At 45.4% G+C, this 15,469-nt stretch overlaps 1 protein-coding gene across 11 annotated transcripts in view; it reads left to right on the forward strand.

Moving 5' to 3' along the window:
• Positions 1 to 15,469, forward strand: part of pikfyve (phosphoinositide kinase, FYVE finger containing) — a 41,821-nt gene that overhangs the window by 12,438 nt on the left and 13,914 nt on the right. For 4 of the 11 annotated variants that reach the window (XM_061723200.1, XM_061723199.1, XM_061723196.1 and 1 more), the window contains exons 5-20: positions 1,648 to 1,819; positions 2,890 to 3,097; positions 4,536 to 4,589; positions 4,782 to 4,871; positions 6,904 to 7,060; positions 7,131 to 7,288; positions 7,727 to 7,838; positions 8,054 to 8,441; positions 11,070 to 11,129; positions 11,200 to 11,329; positions 12,033 to 12,213; positions 12,300 to 12,374; positions 12,538 to 12,645; positions 12,740 to 12,880; positions 14,204 to 14,330; positions 14,413 to 15,221. In XM_061723200.1, the coding sequence (XP_061579184.1) occupies positions 1,648 to 1,819; positions 2,890 to 3,097; positions 4,536 to 4,589; positions 4,782 to 4,871; positions 6,904 to 7,060; positions 7,131 to 7,288; positions 7,727 to 7,838; positions 8,054 to 8,441; positions 11,070 to 11,129; positions 11,200 to 11,329; positions 12,033 to 12,213; positions 12,300 to 12,374; positions 12,538 to 12,645; positions 12,740 to 12,880; positions 14,204 to 14,330; positions 14,413 to 15,221 (2,970 nt within the window). Of the gene's footprint in view, positions 1 to 1,647; positions 1,820 to 2,889; positions 3,098 to 4,535; positions 4,590 to 4,781; positions 4,872 to 6,903; positions 7,061 to 7,130; positions 7,289 to 7,726; positions 7,839 to 8,053; positions 8,442 to 11,066; positions 11,130 to 11,199; positions 11,330 to 12,032; positions 12,214 to 12,299; positions 12,375 to 12,537; positions 12,646 to 12,739; positions 12,881 to 14,203; positions 14,331 to 14,412; positions 15,222 to 15,469 lie in introns of all 11 variants that reach the window. The other 7 variants (XM_061723201.1, XM_061723205.1, XM_061723202.1 and 4 more) reach the window with 7 other exon arrangements.

Genomic DNA, 15,469 nt, shown 5'->3' on the forward strand with positions numbered 1-15,469 from the left:
GCCGCGAGTGGCTCTCGTGCTGACTCCCGCTTCCTGATTCAAACGTCTGACGGCCCCCCGACCAATCAGCTGCCTGTAATGTGATGACGTCAGAAATAGTCCCGGCTCAGCACGGTTAAAACCTCGGCAGAATGGTTACAGAAAAAGTATCTGCTTGGCGCGGCTCCACCTGCCTCGGCCCCTAGTGGAAAAGCGCAAGACGGGGGCGTGGCGGGTAGAAGCGAGCTGAGTAGATACTAGTGGAAAAGGGCCATTATACTACACTTATACTGACAACGTGAACTTGTCGCTTACCAGCGAAAGACCTTTTAATTAGCTGAAAATAATTTCCTGTAATCATACTAGAACCTTTTCACAATTGACAGTCACAGCGTTGGTGTTTGATATGGATCCAGCTGCAAAGACCTCCTGTGTCTATCAAGATTTTACAAGAATACAAGATCAAACGAGTCCAAGGCCGAAAAGTCCAACATTTTCTTTTAACTTTGTACAAAATACTACAGAAATCATTTTAAAGTATTTGTACTTACAGCAGGAGTGTTCAGACAGCAGGAATGATTGCAGGTAGGTTGTTCCAGCCTTTTGGAGGACTTGGATTGGTTCTTCAGAGGAGTCGGTTCTGCTTGTGGACTCGGCCTTTGATTTGTTTAAAGGAGCTGTATGTAAGAGCAATAATAAAACGGATCATAAAATGACCCCGATATGTCAACAGACATTTAAAAATCATGTTCATTTCAAATACTTATGTCACTGACAACAGCACTCAAGCCAGGATATTCCAGTTTAAAAAGAGGAGTTGCAGCCCTCAACTGATGTTTATGTTGTCATTTTTTGTTTTGGCCTGAAGCTCCACCCTCCACCTATCTCCCAATCACCAAGTCAGTATTGTTTCTGAAGCTCCACCCTCCACCTATCTCCCAATCACCAAGTCAGTATTGTTTCTGAAGCTCCACCCTCCACCTATCTCCCAATCACCAAGTCAGTATTGTTTCTGAAGCTCCACCCTCCACCTATCTCCCAATCACCAAGTCAGTATTGTTTCTGAAGCTCCACCCTCCACCTATCTCCCAATCACCAAGTCAGTATTGTTTCGGCATCCGGGTTGCCAGCTCGGCTCTAATTATCGCAGCCATGGCAGCCTACGTTCCTGCTGCATTCTGCAGCCTACCTGGCAACCTCTGGTCGGGGGGAGGAGGGGGAGGGTACACGCCGCTCAACAATATTTTGAAAGTGACTGCAGTACCAGTTTTGGCCATTTCTTACAGACAGCTCCTTTTAAAGATAAATAAATAAATAAATAAATGGATTGCATTTTAAAGATGGAGGCAGACGACGGTGGGTGGTACCAGAGTGGAGGACGTTTCTAGATTGGCTTAACTTTTCTGGTCACTGTGTCTATCTTGTAACTGCAGTCTATAGTGAGGGTTCATACTGGTTTTAACACGGCTCTAGATTTGGGTACATGTAGGCTTACTTTTCCAACAGTTTTCGGAGTGCTTAACAAAGTTGGAGCTTCAGATTCCTGCGTCTGGATGCTTGGGTTCATTGACCTGATGGGGGTGCAAACATGTCTAGTTGGGACTGCACAACGTTTCAGGCTGTAGCGCCACCATGTCTGAGTAGGTTTTCGTCATCCCGTCTCCTCAGGACAGCGATCTGAAGCAGTACTGGATGCCGGACAGCCAGTGTAAGGAGTGTTACGACTGCAACGAGAAGTTCACCACCTTCCGCCGAAGGCACCACTGCAGACTGTGTGGACAGATCTTCTGCAGCCGCTGCTGCAACCAGGAGATCCCCGGGAAGTTCATGGGCTACACGGGTAGGTAACGGACAGTCGTGGGAAACATAAAGGACACACTCTCTCTCCATTTGTTATCCCTAATAAAGTATCAGGTATAATTTAAAAAAAACACTCCAATCTGGTACTTGCTAGGGCTTTAAGATACATGAATACTCCCTCACTTCCACACTGTCATTATCTATTGAGTGGAAACAAGCAAAATAAAAATGCAGAAGCAGTGAGAGAAACACAAAGTGTAACGTTTTCCACTGTAACACCAACCAACCAGACTTCCATACATCTCTTCTTTGGTATCTCCTTGGTATTTGTCTTTCTTTCTTTTGTCTAATAAAAAAAAGCTATTCTTTCAAGTAAGCCAAGCTCATTCAGTCATTTTGCAAACGTAACTTTCATAAACTTTAACATGCTAAAAAAGGCCCACATCTGAACAGTTTAGACACAAACTCTGACCTTTAAACCAAACGAACCTTATGCTGATTTACTGGTCAAAGGGTACTGGAGAAGGAGCTGCAGGCAGGAAAGAAAGGGGAAGATCAAAGAGGAGATTTCTTAACGTGGTGAAACAGGAAACGCATGTGATTGGTGTAACAGAGGAAGATTTAGAAAAAATAAATAAATAAAGCAGGTTAAGATGGAAACGGATTCAACCCTTGAAGAAAAAAGCCAAAAAAGAATAATATTCATACAATGCCACCTCATTGAAAAAGAAAAAACGGATTTCAGCTAATCTTGAACTGGAGTTAATGCAAGGCTGCGTGGCAGCCTTGCATTAATTAAATACATTATTTTCATTTAGAACATTGTACTCCAAATAGTTTGGAAATTGACTTATCACATTTCACCAGATTGATGTAGAGAAAAAACTGTGCCTTTAAGCTAACTGCTGATGTCTTTCCTCATTGGCATTGTGTCAACAAACACGCAGGAATGTTGCAGACCATGAATGACGTGGTGAAATGTTAAAACTCTTCAACCAAATGTTAAGCCAGACTGAAGCCAAGCAGACCCCATTCTCATTTTAAATGTCTTCTGGTCTCCCTCTCTGGTCGTTGGCCTCGTCCCCTTGGCCTCCGTCCCTCTGCCTGCAGGAGATCTGCGGGCCTGCACGTACTGCCGCAAGCTGGCGCTCAGCTACGCTCACTCCGCAGACTCGTGCTCCATCGGCGAGGACCTGAACGCCTTGTCGGACTCTCCCGGCTCCGTGTGCGTGCTGGAACCGAGCGAGCCGCGGACCCCGGTGGGGGGGCGGAAGGCCAGCAGGAACATCTTCCTGGAGGAAGACCTGACCTGGCAGAGGTGAAAACACACCCAAAACAAAAGTTTGGGCAAAATCAAATCAGGGAAATTTGGGCTTAAATTCTCAGATGTATTTGTGACCCTCATTACTGACAATCAAGAAGAAGAAATTGTGATTTGACAAAACTGATTTGATTTTTTTTCCCAAAAACAACAAAAAGACTCCCTGCATGACTCCTTCCTTATCATTTGCTCCTCCCCCTGTCAAAACCTCAACACCTTGTTTGCTGTTTGGACTTTTTTCTGCTGATAATCGTGTGTGCTCTCTGCTTCTTTGGTGGACATCTCTTTGCTTTGTTAGATAACGTGTGTGAGATCTGTTCTGCATTTCCTGGCATGTTGAACCCCGTATCTGTACTGGACTAGTCCTGCGTTGCAAAGAGAGAAAAAAACCCATTTAAGCTGTAGAGAAAAGCAGCGTTTCTACTGGGTCTACTGCTCGATGACTTGAGTAAAGCTGTGATGGTTCAGGAGAAGGACTGGTCTGATCTTCTGATTTAAAGCAGGCATACTCTGCCTTTTTTTGTTGTTTTTTTTTTTTCCCCCCACAAATTGACACACTTTATTGAAGATTGTGGATTTTCATCCACGTCCTTACGACTCCGTCCATCTTTCTTTTTCATTAGGCATTTCTTGTACGAAATCTGTCCGACAATCTGAGCTTCCATGCAAATTCAAGCTGGACGGTTCATCCAGTAACTTAAAGTTCACTCCTCACGCACGGGCACAAGCTTGTTTGACGGGCTTCCACCGGTTGCAGTTGGCTGGTCATTAAAACAGTGCCGCGCAGACGGGAAGTCAGGAGTGAGTTAACGACCAGCTCCTGCCCGCTGCCGGCTTGTTGGACACCAGTTTCGATTGTGTCGTAATGTTGGGAACTCTCATTACAGGCGTTTGTTTTTGTAGCGGCAGCGCCACTGGGACAACAAAACATTAGAGCAAACACCAACAGGAAGATTTCCTATATTAGTGCTGGTATGCTCTCGTTAACTAATTAATTCTTGACTGAAGTACAGTCTGTACTTGTGAGGGGGAACACGTTTAACTACAGTCGATGGAGGGACAGTGAAGGCAGCATGATATGAGGCTGAAGTTGTAGATGAAGATGGGGAGGCTGGATGATTTTTACGCTAATCTGGGTCTGTGATGTCACAGAACCCTGCAAATGAAAGACTCACATGGCCCCAAAGAAGTAACAGAGCTGTTTTATGCAGAGTTTTTGAGTTCGTCGCCACACCTAAACATGTCCCCTGAAAGAGGATGTATTCCCCCTCAATAATATGTCCCCTTTAAGTTAATCTCGTTAACCGTGCAGTGAACAGAGCAGACAAATAAGGACGTTCCTGTTTCAAGCATGCCTCCGTAATGCACGCGTTTGCTTTGCTGCTGCTGTTTTGAATCAGTGTCCTCCCTTGCTTGTTTTCTTTATCTCTCAAAGAAAATCTGTTTCCTCTCTCTCGCATAGAAAAACTCCCATTGGGATGAGGAAGAAGTGAGTCTTGGTGATTGTTTTTATTCATTTTTCAACATCTGTCTCAGCTGTTTAAAGGCTAATGCTGTGTAGCTTCGATTAGCAGAGTCTTACTGCTGCTCAGATTTACAGGCCACACATCTGATTAAACGTAGAGGAAGTGTAGAGATGAGCGCCGAGAGAGATTATAAACGATGTCTGTGTGCTTGTCAGCATGATTCACCAGGAGTCTCAGAACAGCGGCATCGCCTCAAGACTCACAACGCTGCAGGAGGATGTGGGAAAGTCACCGGCGAGGAAGAGGTCAGTCTCTGCACCGGCTCACAAACTACGCTGCGTCCGTGCTTCTGTTGTTTGTTTTTTTTCTGCATGTCAGCGAGCTGCCCGACGGTAAGGTTCAGCTCATTCCTCTTCGCGGTAGAGCTCCACAGTCATCCAGAACTATCAAGCCATCTGGACCCTCTCATCTACTCTCTGTGTCTCTGGTTAACTTTAGTTTACTCTGGTAATTTGATTGAGTATCTTTTTATAAAAGATGCATTTAGGAATGACATAATGGTATCCGGGCAACATTAATGATTAGATCAGATAAGAGTTCAAAGAGCTCCCTGGAGCTACCTGGAGGTACAGAGGATCCTCAGTCCAGCAGGACGAGAGCACATCAGTGTTCTGTGTTTTAAAGATTTAAATGTTAAAAAAACATTCTCTGTTGCGTTGCTGAGATGTTGCGTTAATGTCGGCCTCTTTGCATCCCAGAGAGACGCAAAGTCTGCATAAAAATGTTCAAAAATAAATAAATAAAGCCCTGTTAATCACATCAGAGAAGAGTTAAACCTTTAACTTGAAGGAAGGATTGCAAAAATAAAGATGTGGGAAAGTAATTTTCAGATGTAAAGAGCATGATTTGGTACAAGGTTTGCTCAGGGTGGATTAATGGGGTTTGTTTTCACCACCAGTGCAAAATAATAAAAAAAAAAATAATCAGATGGAAACACTTTTATGGCTGATGTGGAGATCGCACAGATCTGCTCATGTTAGGGGCTTTCTAGCAAAGTTATGGCCAGTGGTGCAGATATCACATCCAACCTTATAAATGTGTTTAAAAATAGACGAGTCGGCTGGTTCTGAGGGTGAAGACGGCACAGTGATGAGGTGGTACCACCGACACGTGTTACAGGTTCCCCTCTCAAATGAGCCTGATGGGGACCACTGCTGTAACGACACAAACTTACAGTTTGTGTCGTTAAATTGTCTCCCTAACTGAAGGGAGAAGATGGGTGGACTCGAGCCTAAACCCCAACTCACTCAAGATGGAGCAACAAGGACACTCATATTAGTTCTGTAAATGATGAGAAATGAAGATTATTTTCCGTTTTGTGAAGAGTAGCAAGCCTAATGCCGGTCAAGATTTTAGGAACTGAAGCTGGACTTGTTGCAGCCTGGACGGGAAACTGTCTCTATGTTCAGGTTATAGCCTGACCTGAACTGGTCTCTGATCCATCACCTCCACCAGATGGAGCCGAGTGAAAACAAAGAGAGTCCATGTGGCTGCACTGTGTTCTGATCAGAAAGAAAACTGAAACAATTTAAGCCCTCAGGAGGTCCGGAGCAGAAACCTCGACTCCTGTTAAGTTCATGTAGATTGGATCGTCAGTCGAATGACTTTTCTGAAACTTCATGGCTGATGAACTCCTGAAACTGTGTTTGTATTCGGTGGAGGTATTATGATGAACGTGCTCACGTTTAATGTGTAATTCCAGCTGATGCATGATGTAGTGTTCATCGCGGGGAATCGTTTGGACGGATGATGCTGCTTCCGCTTTGAGCCTTGGAGGAGGAGCGTTCACACGTATCTGTCCTGCTTTGGAAAATTTGTGTCTAAGTCTTTTTACAGTAATTAAAGGTGATGCCTGAAGGCTCAGTTACTGAACGGTGTAATTATCCAATGATGTTTCTGCTCATGGTTCAAATTGGGTGCGAGTTCATTATCAGGACACTTGGAAATGGGAGAAATGTCCTCCAGTGTGTTTCTATGTATTTGGGACAACAGTGGAGCTTTATGGTGCACAGAAACATGCAGGTTTGTGTCTTCAAACAATCAGAGCTTTCCCTTAACACTCTGGGTCATTGTCCCTGCTCTACACTGACTGACTGAAAGTGTTATCAAACTATGTTGCTGTTTTACACCTCTGTGAAACCCAAAAGAGGGTCCAGCAGCTTACCTGTCTGGAATATATACTGTATTAAGACATCCAATAAATCCGATATGAAAAAGTGACTTAGATTTTCTGTCAAGGTCAGAGCTTTAGTGGTGACTTGTGTCTGTCTGTCTCAGATCTGCCAGTGTGACCAACCTGTCCCTGGACCGCTCTGGATCCTCCCTGGTCCCGTCCTACGACAGCTCGGTAAGCCCACCCACCAGCAGAGCCATGTCCGGGACCAAGAGCGGCTCCAAGCTGGACCACAGTGAGGAGGAGAGGAAGATCCTGCTGGTGGGGGCTCCTTTCCTTCACCTTCCACTCAAATGTCGTTTTCATAAATAAGATGATGTATTTGTTGCAGGACTCCTCTCAGCTGAAGGACCTCTGGAAGAAAATCTGCCATAACAGCACAGGGATGGAGTTCCAGGACCACAGGTACTGGCTGAGGACCTACCCCAACTGCATTGTGGGGAAGGAGCTCGTCAACTGGCTGCTGAGGAACGGCACCATCTCCACCAGGTATCCTCTTACTGGACAAAGTCGGGGCAAGACCCTTGTCAGCTTTCCATCACGTTCATATTTATCAACTAAAATGTGCAGCTGGAGCGTCGAGTTCATGAGCGACATGCTTCTAAGTCATGTCAGATGTTTGCAGATTGGAGTGGTATCAATGTTTTTACCTAAATATCAGTGAGAAACAAGCGTGTACATGCTTTACTTTTACCTTTTGTACAGAAGTAACTCAATTTCTGATGAGTTTTAAACCTTCCAAACAAATTAGCCTTGAACCGTCTAATTAAAAACTTCAAAGAAGAAAAGGCCGGGATTGGTTGGATCCAAGTCAAAAAGTAATATTTCCAGCTGAGCGTTCTGAGCCTTTGTCTTCCTGTCTTTAATAAATTTAAAAGTTATAAGCGGCTCAGTTTGTGTGACGTATGTGATGCATGTCCGCCGCAGGGCCCAAGCGATCGCAATCGGCCAGGCGTTGGTGGACGGCCGCTGGCTGGACTGCGTCACCCACCACGACCAGGTGTTCAGGGACGAGTACGCCCTCTACCGCCCTCTCCAGGTTGGCACCTTCTCCTGCAAACTCCAGCACAGGCAAAATTGCCGGAATACCTTCAGGATGCTGCTCCAGCCAACTTTGACACGTCACATGCTGATACTGATTGATTCCTGAGTCCTTTGATAACCTGAACGGGTCATTTCAGGAGCAGCGTCAGCGACTGATTGTTCCCATGAAGGAAAATGTGCTGACTGGGATTCCTGCTGTTTGATCTGCAGAGTACAGAGTTCTCCGAAACGCCGTCTCCCGACAGCGATAGCGTCAACTCCCTTGAGGGCCATTCAGAGCCGTCCTGGTTCAAGGACATCAAGTTTGATGACAGCGATACAGAGCAGCTTCCCGATGAGGCCGAGTACACCATGCCCAGTACGTATGTCACATCCAACACAAATCTGCGTCTTCTCCTGTGGTTTGTGCGAACCGAAGTCTGTCTGATTCCAGACTCCGCCAGCCCCAGCAAGAGGACGTCGGTCAGCAGCTTCCACTCGGCGGTGGACAGCGACTCGGCCTCCTCCATCAACCTCAACATGGAGCAGAACAATGTGAACTTTCACATCAAGAAGCAGTCCAAATACCCTCACGTGCCACCTGCTGCAGAGCAGAAAGGTAGATATGACCTCAGGTCATCTGTTGCAAGACAAGGTTTGGAGGTCTATCAATATTTCTGCGTTGATTACTCATGAAATGTTTACAATTGACCGATCGTCAAGTCCCGCCCACTCCTCGTAACCGCTGCGAACTTGCTCAAGCTATTGCTGTGGTTTACCGTTTAATGATGGCGACCAGCTTTTTGAAAACCTTGGCGGAGGATGTTTTAGACAAAATTTGGACACAAAAGGACCACCTTTCGTGGGGAGCATTCAAGCGGGATGTGCTCCATATGTTCAATGTTCCAACAGATATGGTTGGTAATAAGGTTAGATTGGAGGCGAGGGTTTACAGATCACATCCTACAGACAACATCCAGGATCAATATTCATGTTCTGCAGGGTAAGATAAAGTTTATTTACTTTGAATTAGTTTATCTTGAAAAAGCATAACTTTAGTAGTAAAGTGATATTTGGCTATTAGAAGACTATATAGCACCACCGGTTCAACTCTAGATCAGGCTGGGGGTGTGTTGCTCAAAGCTCCATCATCTGAGGTAAATTCACAATATAAGTGGTGGTTAATGTTAGCAGAGTTCAAAAGCGTTGCTTTGGTTTTACCTCAGAACAAATGTGGACGTCCATGTTGATGTTCCAGATGGTAAGTGAAGTTTAATCCAAATCAGACCTTTAGCTCTGTCTCGTTTTGATTGAAGAGATGGAATAAATTAACTCCTCATAGGATATATTAAAAGCCCAGTCACATCCTTTTACCATCATTAGTTTTTGGGACATAAATCCATAAAACCAATGAGAGTTCAGGATCTTTTTCTGTGGAGCTGAAATGTCCGAGTGCCAGGCCCAGTGGGACTGATATCCTGCAGCCATTGGCTCGTCTGCGTTCAAGGGGCAGGTCTCATTGATAGGTCAGTTATAGAAGATTCTTCCTCCTCCTTTAGCTCTCCAGTTGCTGCAGACTCACACCGATAACCCTCGGTGCATTATGGGGCCGTGCAAAGCTGTTTCAACTCGTCAATATTTCGGGGAAATCCTGACTGAGCAGCTCTCCTCTGGTGATGTCACAGAATTTCTAAATTTTGGGTTACGGTCAACTTGTCTGTAGTTGATTTACTTGTGTGTCTCAGGTCATTGTTCATTTGTTCACTCTTCTTATCTTCAGGACTTTGACCGCCATCCTCTTTCTTTATCCTCAGTATAAGTAAATTGTCCGGATCCAGGCACGATGCTCCCTCCGCTGTGCTTCACAGTTGGAATTTATTTTTGTATTTTTTTTGTTCCGCAAATGTTCAAGAGGTCATTTGAGACATGGAGACTGTTGGAAAGCTCCTCTGAGGTGTCCTCTTATGATCATCTGTTTATTTTTCTATATAGCAAACTCAAGAGTTAATCAAGTTGCAGATGTTTCTACAGGTGTTTTGTTACCTTTACGTTCCTGGTCATCTTTGCAGGACAGAAGCAGCAGTTCTGAATTTTCATCCTCTCGTAGACACTTTTTCTTCTTTCTTTTTTTTTGTTTTAAAGATTTTGTGGCTCTAGGGGCCTTTATTTGAAGATTAAACAGGAAAGGGGGAGAGAGGGAGAGAGAATGGGGACAATATGCAGCAAAGGAGCAAAGGGCCACAGGCCGGGACTCGAACCTGCGACCGCTGCAGGAGGACTGTAGCCTCAGCACATGGGCCGCTTGCTTTAACCACTGTGCCACCCTGCGGCCCAAAAAGACAGTTTTCCTTCTGAGGAACTTGCAGGGCTTTGTAGCCTTCTCCTCATTTATTATGTGAATCGAGGAGAAGTTCTCTTCAAGCAGTCTGTCTTGAGAACGCTGGTCTTCGTGTCTAGATTTGTAAAGAACTGCACGTCTAACGACCCACGCTTCCAACCTCATCCTTAATGAGGACACATAACTCCCAGAGGAGTAATCCACCTGTGTGTTCAGCACAGACGGTAAAAGTGCAACTATCTGTGTGTGTTTGTCAAAGATCGGACTGCATTTTATGAGGAAGTCGGTGCAGCGATTCTTGGAGTTTCCTCATGTGGGTGAACGGTGAAGGAACAATTGATCTTTCTTCTTTGTAAATTGCAGAATGTTTCAAAACTTCCAGAAGTCGAACAGTTTACCCCACATGAAATAATCACATGTTTGTCAGCCGTAAATAACTGCTGAGGGAGAGAACGGCAGGCTTGAGACTGACGTCTTGAATCATTTTCTGAAAGGATTCCAGTTATTTGTTGTTTGCACGCTGTTCCCACATTTCCCTGACAAACTATCTGAAACAGCCCGACTGCGAACGCTAAGCTGCTCGTAAATGTATAAATACTACTGTAGCTTGAGGTTTGAATCAGGGAGGACGTGAGGAGGAGACGTGGGTAGTGGGAGTGTCAGTCATGCTCGGATCAGACGACGTGGTAATAAGATATTTACATCTAAAAGAGATGATCATGCAGTTTTACTGCATCTGTGTCTTTGCTCCTCTAGGACTGAGCGTGAAGTAGAGTTTATAGAGCAAACAATTGTTTTCTCCCAAAGCAGTGTGAGGTTTAACATTGATTATGATCAATCGCTGGTATATTTAGTAAACAGCGTTTCCGAGAAACTTGTTCACACTTATTCTTAAATCTCTCTCAGCAGAATTTCTCGTGTCTGAGGATGGAGGGCAGAACATTGTGATCAGCGATGCCTTCATCAAAGGTAAGGGCTCAGCGCCTCCTCACCGGTTTATAGCCTCCTCCATCTTCCTGACCTTGTGTTCCTGCTGCAGAGTCTCTGTTCAACCGCCGCGTGGAGGAGAAGGCTAAAGAGATGCTGTTCACGCCGCTGGGCTGGCACCACAGCTCCCTGGATCAGCTCAGGGAGGAGAACGGGGAGAAGAAGGCCATGGAGAGGCTGCTGTGAGTACGGCGCCAGGGCAGCATCCATAAATCAAACTGTGTGGTCTGACGTCTGGAAGACCAGAGCTTGACCTGCTTTTACCTGAGAAAAACTAAAACTGTCCAGTTAAACGGGCCTAATACCAAAAGTCCACTTTTACAAGACACTAAAACGATTACGTAGCTTTGCATGATGGATGATTTACCGCAAGTGATAATTAAGAGATTTATTTAATGTGTAAAATGACTTACAGGACTGTCTCAGAAAATTAGAATATTATGATTTTCTGTAATGCAATTAAAAAAAAACATAAATGTCATACATTCTGGATTCATTACAAATCAACTGAAATATTGCAAGCCTTTTATTATTTTAATATTGCTGATCATGGCTTACAGCTTAAGAAAACTCAAATATCCTATCTCAAAACATTAGAATATTCTGGGAATCTTAATCTTAAACTGCAAGCCATAATCAGCAATATTAAAATAATATATTGTAATGAATCCAGAATGTATGACATTTTTGTTTTTTTAATTGCAGAAAATAAAGAGCTTTATCACAATATTCTAATTTGTGAGACAGTCCTGTAATTTACAGAAATGATGTAGCAGTGAGGTGAGATGTATTAACAGAAACCAGTGTCCTGTACGCCGCCTGCAGGAGCATGTTGTTGGTGTTGCATAGTCGTTTACTCCGCCCTTCGCCCGTCTCTCTGTCCAGCTCGGCCAACCACAGCCACATGATGGCGCTGCTGCAGCAGCTGCTCTACAGCGAGTCCCTGTCTCTGTCCTGGAGGGACATCATCGTCCCCGTGGTCCGGCAGGTCGTCCAGACGGTCCGGCCCGATGTCCGCAACTGCGACGACGACATGGACATCCGTCAGCTGGTCCACATCAAAAAGGTCCGCCGGCATCTGCACGTCTGTGTTCTCACGCAAACACGGTCGCCTGATTAGGTGATGAAACCGCATCTGCGTTTGTCTTTTAGATTCCTGGAGGCAGAAAGTTCGACTCCATGGTGGTAAACGGCTTCGTCTGCACCAAGAACATCGCTCACAAGAAGGTACGGCTACGTTCTCTGTCCTGAAAAACCCCAAATGATATCTGCTTGTGGTTTATTGTTGAGCTATATGAGCTGGTGAACTTTGTTGGCCTCAGATTAATCAAATCTGATGGTTGAAGTCTTAAGCTGTTGATGTTTAACCGTAAATCTGACCTGGAATCAGATGAACTCCTACATCAAGAACCCCAAGATTCTGCTGCTCAAGTGCTCAATCGAGTACCTGTACAGGGAGGAGACCAAGTTCACCTGCATCGACCCCATCGTGCTTCAGGTGAGGACGTCCGACACGCGAGGCCAGCAAACTTTCAGCCTTTCAGCCTTTTGCTTCTTTGAAACCGAGGTTTTTCTTTGCGTCTCTGCTTCAGGAGAGGGAGTTTCTGAAGAACTACGTGCAGCGCATCGTGGACGTCCGTCCGAACCTGGTGTTGGTGGAGAAGACGGTGTCCCGCATTGCTCAGGACATGCTGTTGGAGCACGGCATCACACTGGTCATCAACGTCAAGCCGGTCAGTCCATCGTCAGTGTCCTATAACGTGTCCGCCAACTGGTTTGGATGTTTTGGAAAATGCATGAAGGATGAGAGAAGAGACGTCCTGTTCTCCTTAGACGAGTAAACCGTCAGAACTCTGCAACAACTACATCAGAGACCAGACGCAGTTAGAAAGATAAGCTGGTCGTTTGGGAGCTGAAAACCCCGGATGTGTTCGCAGGCTTTAATGACTTCCATCAGGTTCTCGGTGTATGAAAAAGATGAAACGGCGCATTTGGTCGCCGTCTTTCTAACTCCACAGATGTAAAATGAGGAGAGTTCATGGCCACTGCGTCCACACTTCACTTCCTGTACACAAACACAATCACGTGACCTGTAGGAGCCCTACTGTACGTACATTATCACTTATCCAGTATTAGTCTCAGGGTTGAAATTATTCAGTTTTGTGTAGGATAGTGAAATAAATCAACCTAAATATCTAGACTTTCATTGTAAATACAACAGTTTTGAGATGCGTTTGAGCCACAGCTGATTAGATTTAACTATTAAACCCAGATGCCTGACAGTTATTGTCCTTTAGTCCAAAGGTATAGAATTAACCATTTAAGTTTTAATGGTGCAGTATTGAATGTTTCTTCAGAGCATTTATTTCACGGTCCAACTAAAAACTTTGATTGAGGCTGCATCAGTGTCCTTCAGTCAGCTGTTTGCCGTATTTTGTGACATCACAGACCCAGACCCGAGTAGATTTATCCAGCCTCTAAATCTTTATGTCACTTCACATCATTCTGCGTTTACTACACTGTACTTGGCAGTTGGTACCTCAAAAATATAATAAAGGTTTGAAAAGAGACAGTCGCTGCACAAAAGAGAGATAGTCATAACCACCTCATTTAAACAACCGTGTCCTGTCAAAATCTCCATCAACATCTCAGGAAACTGTTGCTAAAAAAGGGAATAGCTACGTTCTTTAAAGGATAAATCTAAGCCTAATGGCTTAATGAAGTCTGTATAATGTTGATGTGGGTATTTAGTTTTGAAAGAGGAGAAATTGCCCTTTATTCACATTTTATTATATATGATAGCTTTGCTTGTTGTAATCAAGGCCTATAACTGTAGTAGTTGTAGACGTAGTATTTTGTCCCGCTATTTCTAGACAGTTGAGTGGAGAAACTGTCGGCAGGACTGAGACATCTGGAGACAGGTTCATGTTCAGCCTTTGGAGTCAGAGCTGAAGCACAGCAGAGAGGGAGTGGACCAGGCCTTCAAGTTGCGTTTATTACACTTAACTTATTCACGCAAGCTGAACTTGTTATTTTCCTCTTCTTTTGTTTTATAGCAAGTCTTGGACAGGGTGAGTCACATGACTCAGGGGGACCTGGTGATTTCCATGGACCAGCTCCTCACAAAACCCCGTCTGGGAACCTGCCACAAGTTCTTCATGCAGCCCTTCACGCTGGCTAGCAGTAAGAACCCGACGTCTGCTCCTCCTGACAGCGTTGCCCGAAATCTGGACACGTCACGATTTCTTGATCTTTTGTTTTTCAGGTGAGGCAAAGACTCTGATGTTCTTCGAGGGTTGTCCTCCTCATCTGGGCTGCTCCATCAAGCTCCGCGGCGCGTCGGAGTATGAACTGGCCAGGGTCAAAGAGATCATCATGCTGATGGTGTGCGTGGCCTACCACTCGCAGCTGGAGATCTCCTTCCTCATGGACGAGTTTGCCATGCCGCCCAGCTTGCCCCAGAGCAGTTCCTTCCCGTGCCTGCTGGAGGGCACCACCGCAGACGAGGACACGGACGGAGACAGCCTGGAGAGGACGGTTGGAAACGACGACTCTACATTAGGAGAACAGCCTGACGACAAAGCACTTCCCTCCAATGGAGAACTGAAGCCACGATCGCCGCCCTGCTCCGTCAGCGAGGAGGCTGTGAGCATGGAGGTGAGGACGTCGTCTCCGTTAAGCACCCCCCCTTCACTGCCTGTGCCCGTGGCTCCTCCCTTCCTCCTGGAGGACGACCAGGAGATGGACTCGGACACTCTCATCGGGGCCTCTGAGGGGGAGGCGGGGGGAGAGGAAAGCTTATCGAGGGGGGAGTCGCTCGGCCCGGACGACGGCGAGCGTTCGGAGACGCCCACCCCCAAGCTGTTCCGCGACCCCCTGCAGGACGACACGGGGATGTTCGTGACCGAGCAGGTGTCGTCCTCCGACGACCGCCTGAAATCCATCTCTGCCGTGTTCAAGCAGGAGCTGAAGGACATCATAATGTGCATTTCCCCCTTCATCACGTTCAAGGAGCCGTTCCTCCTCACGCCTGCAGGGATGCACTGCCCCAGCAGGGATTACTTCCCCGAACAGGTACGTTTCTCACATCAGAGCTGACGTCGTGATGGTCGGCAGCCTGAACCGTCGGATGCTGCGAGAAAAAAGAACTTCTCATCCACGTTTCTTTTTTTTTTTTGTCTGCATACATATTATTGGTTAATAGCAAGTTGGTAAAAACCTAAAGCATATATATGCATTTTAATATATAATCAATTTAATATATAACATATATAATTTTTTTATATACATAAATAATAATAATTAAAAATAAATAAATAATT

The sequence above is a fragment of the Cololabis saira genome, chromosome 6 (genome assembly GCF_033807715.1).
Source record: "Cololabis saira isolate AMF1-May2022 chromosome 6, fColSai1.1, whole genome shotgun sequence".
In the NCBI taxonomy this organism is placed as follows: Eukaryota; Metazoa; Chordata; class Actinopteri; order Beloniformes; family Belonidae; genus Cololabis; species Cololabis saira.